We start from the raw sequence: 7,948 nt of genomic DNA on the forward strand, positions 1-7,948 counted from the left end.
GAAGCTACTTTAAGGAACTTCCATCAGGACGACATGGCTATCTCACCCAAAAATTGATTTTTCGCTTCGCTCAAAATCTGTTTTTTAGTAAAATTACAAAACTGATCAAAATCCTCTTTCCAACAGTGAAAAGAATAAAAAAAATTCTAAGAAGCACTATGAATTCGGGAAAACTAAATCCACTTTTATTATTATTATTACTTGCTAAACTACAACCCTAGTTGGAAAAGCAGGATGCTATGCCCAGGACCCCCAACAGGAAAAAAAAGCCCAGTTAGGAAAGGAAACAAGGAAAATTAAAATATTTTAAGAACAGTAACATTAAAATTTATATTTCCTATATAAACTAAAAAACTTTAAAAAAAACAAAAGGAAGAGAAATTAAATAGAATAGTGTGCCCAAGTGTACCCTCAAGCAAGAGAACTCTAACCCAAGACAGTGGAAGACCATCGTACAGAGGCTATGGCACTACCCAAGACTAGAGAACAATAGTTTGATTTTGGAGTGTCCTTCTCCTAGAAAAGCTGCTTACCATAGATAAAGAGTCTCTTCTACCCTTACCAAGAGAAAAGTGGCCACTGAACCATTTCAGTGTAGAAGTTAACCCCTTGGGCGAAGAAGAATTGTTTGGTAATCTCAGTATATGTGTAGGGAAAGGGAAAATTACCTATAACCGGAGAGAAGGATCCAAATTAGTACTGTCTGGCCAGTCAAAGGACCCCATAAATCTCTAGCGGCAGTATCTCAACGGGTGGCTGGTGCTTCATTGCAGTGCTTTCAATGAAGAAAATTTTCACCAAAGATCAATGAGAAAATTATTGATCTTTTTGCAAAAGTTAAAAAACAAGAAGAATAGATATTTTCAAATGAATAGACCATGATTGAACTAGAGCAATTTAGGTTACAGTTTGTAGCAAATGTTTTAAGTTTTTTTTTTTTTAAGATTCAATCAAATTTGTGAATAAATTTTTTCATACTTCTCTTCTACCTTTTACACAATATTAAAACCAAGACTAAAAATATTTGGAGCAGGACCCCTACTAATTTTAGACACTGTTCAAGGCCACTGTTCAAGGCATCTCCATCCACCAAAAACCTCTTCTCTCTACCTCATCCTTATCTTCTCATCTAATTCTCTGTCTCCCTCTCGATCTTCCTCACTAGTGTTAATACCGTACTATAAATCTTATGGCCTAAATTCTATAAAGTCAAGTGTAAACAACATACTTGAACCTGCCACAGATATGTGATTTAAAAAACGCCATTGATTTTGTTTATTATGCTTTATAATTTTCTTCACTAATTTTGAGTTATTCAAAGTGTTTATCTTCGGAGCTCTACACAAAGCACAAGTGACAGTTTAACCAAAGCTACATCTAAAATAAAAATCTGCATTAATGAACATTTGTCCTTTACAGAAAACCCAAAGCTCGTAAGAGAATTGGAATGTGAGATTCTGCTTAGATACTTAACAGATTAGTTTAATGGGAATTCATAGATGCTTCTACCCTGTTCGTAATACTAGGCAGGCAGTTAATTCTAATAGCCACACCTTCTCCATCATGAGGATCAATACTACACAGTATTCTAGAAGTTTTATTTCAGCTGTGACCAAGTTGTGGAATGATCTTCCTAATCGGGTCGTTGAATCAGTAGAACTTCAAAAGTTCAAAGTTGGAGCAAATGTTTTTATGTTGACCAGGCTGACATGAGTCTTTTTATAGTTTATATATCACATATCTGTTTTTGACGTTGTTAATAGTTTATATAGGACATATCTGTTTTGACGCTGTTACTGTTTTTAGAATGATATATTGCTAATTTATTCTCCTCATTTCCTTTCCTCACTGGGCCATTTTTCCCTATTGGAGCCCTTGGGCTTATAGCATCTTGCTTTTCCAACTAGGGCTGTAGCTTGGCTAGTAATAATAATCATAATAATTCTTATAGAATTGCTCTTGAGAATATATAAACCTATTCCCGATTTCTTCCTCATGAAACTACTGATGAACCATATTGTATGCAAATACCTGTTTAAGAAAAATAGATATTTTAATGAACTCTCATTCCAAGCAGGAATTTCTGTCGAGAGAGAGAGAGAGAGAGAGAGAGAGAGAGAGAGAGAGAGAGAGAGAGAGAGAGAGAGAGAGAGAGAGAGAGAGAGAGAGAGAGAGAGAGAGAGAGAGCCTTTTCGGTCAAGCCGCAATCTTACCTGAAATTTGAAATTAAATTGTACAAGTCATTAGTTCAAAAAGACTATTTCTTATAAAACACGAACTTGGAAAACATGATTTCCTGGTTGAATTCCGTAACGAGATTTATTCTCCCCTAAATTCAAATCCATAATAATTAACAAAGGAGTAATGGTATTGTTAGGAAACAGAAGCCAAAGCCCATCTAAATCTCATTTGGAAAATAGGTTACGATATTATTCTGAAAATAGAGCTAAGACAGCACACTAATTCCAACACGACACTTCCATTTAAAAGCTTAAAGGCCGCTCATGAATGGCAGAGGTAAGGGACATGTCCTAGAGCAGTGTTTCTCAACCCTGGGGTAAATTACCTCAGAGGGGTAATGGACCCGTATTTTTGGGGTAATCAAGATGTTCTGAAATAGAGAAAATTGCACTGGCAAAACAAGCTCAAACCCTCACACTGAAAAATCCGAGCAAACATAAATTGATTACTAAATATCTATTAATATTGTTACATTGAATATTCTGCACTGATGATGGTTCATTTTGATATCCATTAAAATGGAAAAGTTTGTATTTGTTTTGGATCCTTAACTATAAGCAGCCAATAGAGGGCTACATGATCCATACAGTTCATCAAGTGGATGCAAAAAAACATCCGATGTTACCGGGTATATGTTCAATGGGGTCATTGATTAGTTGGAAATAAAATTTTGGGGTAATCATTTAAAAAAGGTTGCGAAACAATGTCCTAGAGACTGACCATATCACATATGATCAGCGCCCAAGCCCCCTCTCCACCCAAGCTAGGACTAAGGAGAGCCAGGCAATGACTGCTGATGACACAGCAGATAGACCAATAAGCTCCCCAAAACCCCCTATCCTTAGCTCACATGGATGGCGAGGTTGCAGCGACCAGAGGAACTAACGAGTTTGAGCGGGACTCGAAACTCCGTCTGGCAATCACCAGGCAAGGAAAACTGACTAACCGGCCTTATATAATTTTTATAATTTTAATCTAATAAGAATTTTTCAATTTTTATATAGAGGGCGCAAGAAAAAATGTCACAAATTCTCTATTTGTGTTGGATATTACCAGTCACTTATCTTACGGTTCATTGTTATAGCACGAAAGATTGGCGTTGAATGAGCTCACAGGTCCCAGCGCCAGCCTTATGGACACAATACGACTTCGTATAACAAAAGAAAAACTGGATTAGAAAGTGTTCAAAAGTTTTGTAGTCCTTTATTTAAGTTTGGGGAAAATATATTAACAATCGTTATCTGGTCTTATTCTAAATGATATCACAATCGTATTCAAGAGTACTTTCAAGATGGGCGAGTAAAAATATGAATAATATAGATATCTTTTTAACAATATCTTTATCTTACAGAAGATAAGATTTATTCAAGAGTACTTTCAAGATGGGCGAGTAAAAATATGAATAATATAGATATATTTTTAACAATATCTTTATCTTACAGAAGATAAGATTTATTCAAGAGTACTTTCAAGATGGGCGAGTAAAAATATGAATATAGATATATCTTTAACAATATCTTTATCTTACAGAAGAAAAGATTACATGGATTGCAGAAGACCAGGAAATTAGTCTTCTTTTAAATAAATGCAAAAATAAAATCCACTGGTTCTAATAGCTGCTAATTGCAACATCTATTCAGTGACGTGGAGGCAATGCCGAATATTTATAGAAAATTACTTTCAATGGCAAACAAAAATTTAATACATAAGAAGTTATTAGATCCTTTTGAGGCCGAACAAGACATTTCTCGTACATAATCATGGCCAGTTTCAAAACAAAAAACATAATCATGGCCAGTTTCAAAACGAAAAACATAATCATGGCCAGTTTCAAAACGAAAAACATAATCATGGCCAGTTTCAAAACGAAAAACATAATCATGGCCAGTTTCAAAACGAAAAACATAATCATGGCCAGTTTCAAAACGAAAAACATAATCATGGCCAGTTTCAAAACGAAAAACATAATCATGGCCAGTTTCAAAACGAAAAACATAATCATGGCCAGTTTCAAAACAAAAAACATAATCATGGCCAGTTTCAAAACGAAAAACATAATCATGGCCAGTTTCAAAACAAAAAACATAATCATGGCCAGTTTCAAAACGAAAAACATAATCATGGCCAGTTTCAAAACAAAAAACATAATCATGGCCAGTTTCAAAACGAAAAACATAATCATGGCCAGTTTCAAAACGAAAAACATAATCATGGCCAGTTTCAAAACGAAAAACATAATCATGGCCAGTTTCAAAACGAAAAACATAATCATGGCCAGTTTCAAAACAAAAAACATAATCATGGCCAGTTTCAAAACAAAAAACATAATCATGGCCAGTTTCAAAACAAAAAACATAATCATGGCCAGTTTCAAAACGAAAAACATAATCATGGCCAGTTTCAAAACAAAAAACATAATCATGGCCAGTTTCAAAACAAAAAACATAATCATGGCCAGTTTCAAAACAAAAAGGGAAAATATAAAATAGGTCCTATCCAGGGCAGGGTTGCCAGGTTGGCCTTTTTTCAGACTAAAAACAACCCACCCACCCGCCAAATTTGGCCTTTTTTTTAATTGGTTGGCCTTTAGTAATATCATGAGAAAAAGGCGGACCTTAAATACTATTTGGCCTTTTTTTTTTTACTAATGGGTCGGCCTTTTAAAGCTTCTGTTGATTAAAAGTTGGCCTATTTTCATTTTCAAATCCTGGCAACCCTGATCCAGGGTAAGAAATGGAGGGACCACCTTTTTGCAAGAGTGAAATTATTGTACGGCTCAGGTTAAGATCTCCAAAACTATATAGAGTAAAGGAAGAAAGCAACATCTAATAATATTAATAGTTTTTCTAATAAGTGTTATTATAATCAACAATAAAAAGAGAAATAATACAACCATAAGTCTTAGAATTGGTAAAAAAAAAAATCTAATACTATTAATAGTTTTTCTAATAATTGTTATTATAACCAATAAAAAAAATAATACAACCATAAGTCTTAGAATTGGTAAAAAAAAAAAAAAAATCTTAATATCAAAAGGGCTAAAAAAATGTCAATATCAGAAGCTCGGCTCCAATTATCAAGTCATAGCCATTGTTAGTAAAATGTAACATTCAATGGACTAATATAACTGATAAGGATATTCAACGCCCGCTATTCTCTTTGCAACTAACTTTGACCCACAAAGAATATTTCCAGTTGACACACTTTAAATAAATAAAGTTGACCTGAAATAAACTCTTCAACATTCTTAATGAATTGAAGAAACACAACTATAAGAAATTTACTCTTAAACAACTTAAATGTGCACACAATTTCCATTCAGTCTAAGAAGACGAAGCCTGAAAACATTTTTAATGAGTAAATTTGGATAGCTTTAGTTACATAACCTCGTGAACAGTATAACTTATGTACATACGAATTCTAAAATCTACATCCTGGATGGTGAAATCTATAAAACAATAACAATAAATGTTTTCTATGTCTGTTAAGTATTACTGGACACTAAAAAATATTACACAATATACAGTATATATAAAGAATTTTAGAAGCAAGGAGAGCTGGAACTAAAGCTAATGTGATTAGAAGTAACAACCTGAAAAATATAGTTGTAAGTTACAAAGAAATGATGGTGCAAAATATAAAACTAATAGACATTAATGAAAATTTTACAATGAATAAGATGAATTCAGTGTTTAAATCGTTAAAGATGGTGAACACTTATATTAAAAACTAAAGAGTTCCACTACACAAGTTTTGCATAATTCAGATCGGATTCTTTCGAACCAGAGAGGGCTAGCATCTTTCGTTAATTAACAAAATAAAAAATGTTTTCCTGTAATTTTCAGGAAAAAATTCTTAAAAGTGAACACATCTCTGGGTAGTATTGGTACAATCCCAAAAGTAACTACTTAAGATCGTCACATCTGGAAAAAAAATTATAAGTAAAGGTAGCTCCACTAATAAAATAATATTCATCTGGCAACCTTTCCTTGTCTCTCCTTATTCATGATTTCTAAAAGTTTCAAGCTCACATCGGACTGCCGCTGAGCCCTACAAAACGTACAGCAAAAGTTTCGAATGCCATAGATAACAGGCCCATGACAGGCTGAACCCGTAAAAACAGGCCTCACACCTCTTTCATCACAGGATCGATGGATCTTCACGTGTTTATACGTACGGTAATACATGGCCAGAGGGAAACTCAATTGGCAAAAGAAGCACCGAATGAATAGCATTAAAAACACTATGATCTTCACATAAAAACAAGGTATGTAACTTGCAAAAGCTCGTGCTCTCTGCGATATTATATGATTTTGACAGATACTGCGTACATGTTTTATGTCTTTGCCAGCAGAATCGAAAATGTTATCAGCAAAAAAGCACTCTTTCCATATGCTAACATAAATGACCTTCTCTCCACGCCCAGTCTCAGAAGTCTGCTGCTCTGGGATGGGAATCTTAAATAACTTCTTACACTCGTCCTTACGATGAGGATGTGAGGTACATCTTTCTTTCGGGGATCTAGAGACTCCGTGCATAAAGCTGGGCATGGGATGACCCAAATTTATCCTAATCATGTGCAAGGACACTCTACTTCGGATATCCTCGTCAGACCATCTCGATATGGCCCTAAGGGGAACCGTGCTTCCTGGAAAGGACTGCGATGACCCCATACTCTTCTGTCGACGCCTCAGTACAATCACTCTTTGGGTCGTAGATTCACCATACTCCCGGTCCTTCAGAATCTGACTTCTGACATGTAGCACCCGTTGGGTCGTAGTTTCACCACACTCCGGATCCTCCAAAATCTGACGTCTGACATGAATCACTCGCTGAGTCGTAGTTTCGCCACATTCCTGGTCCTTCGACATCTGACGTCTGGCATGTGGTCTCAGACGCAGAGCCATTTTAGTCCGCCGAGGCACAGCTCTCCTCAGTTTTTGGAAAGCCTTCTTCGTCCGTGTTTCCAGGTACTTTACTGGTGTTTCTGACAGAAATGAAAAGAAACTATTATCAAAATTACTGTCTGTACTTCATACAAAAATGTCGTATAACTTACGGCTTACGTAGTATAGGGAAAGAGAACATACTGTACATTACGAATATTTAGTATACACCAAGCAGCCAGGAAATTAGTTTGAAATTAATTTGCTAAGCCCGGTATCTGGATAAACCCCAGTTGGTTTTCCATTTTCTTCAAGTTTAAATGTATGAATGTGTGAAGGATGGCATTCAAATTCTTCACGCATTTGTATGCATTCATTTGATTCCCATCTTGTTTGTAATACTAGGCTTGCAGTTAATTCTAATAGTCAGGCCTTCCTCATGAAGCTCAATACTACACAGTATTCTAAAAGTTTCATTTCAGCTATGACCAAGTTGTGGAATGATCTTCCTAATTGGGAAGTTGAGTAGGTAGAACTTCAAAAGTTCAAACTTGCAGCAAATGATTCATGTTAAAGAGCTGAAATGAGTATTTTTATAGTATATATATGAAATATCTGTTTTAATATCATTACTGTTGTTAAAATATCCTATCTTAACTGTTCATTACTTCTCATATCATATATCTATATCCTTGTCTCCTTTCCTCACTGGGCTATTTTTTTTCTGTTGGAGCCCTTGGGCTTATAGCATCCTGCTTTTTTAGCTAGGGTTGTAGCATAGCTAGTAATAATAACAATAATAACATAATCATCCTTTTTAA

General features: G+C 35.0%; 1 protein-coding gene across 1 annotated transcript in view; it reads right to left on the reverse strand.

Moving 5' to 3' along the window:
• Positions 1 to 5,252: 5,252 nt before the first annotated feature.
• The window catches only part of LOC137644139 (uncharacterized), a 12,114-nt gene continuing 9,418 nt past the window's right edge, over positions 5,253 to 7,948 (reverse strand). The window contains exon 2 of the mRNA XM_068377123.1: positions 5,253 to 7,228. Coding sequence (XP_068233224.1) covers positions 6,213 to 7,148 — 936 coding nt within the window. The 5' untranslated portion in view covers positions 7,149 to 7,228 and the 3' untranslated portion in view covers positions 5,253 to 6,212. The remainder of the gene's footprint in view (positions 7,229 to 7,948) is intronic.

The sequence above is a fragment of the Palaemon carinicauda genome, chromosome 7, assembly GCF_036898095.1.
Source record: "Palaemon carinicauda isolate YSFRI2023 chromosome 7, ASM3689809v2, whole genome shotgun sequence".
NCBI classification, from domain to species: Eukaryota; Metazoa; Arthropoda; class Malacostraca; order Decapoda; family Palaemonidae; genus Palaemon; species Palaemon carinicauda.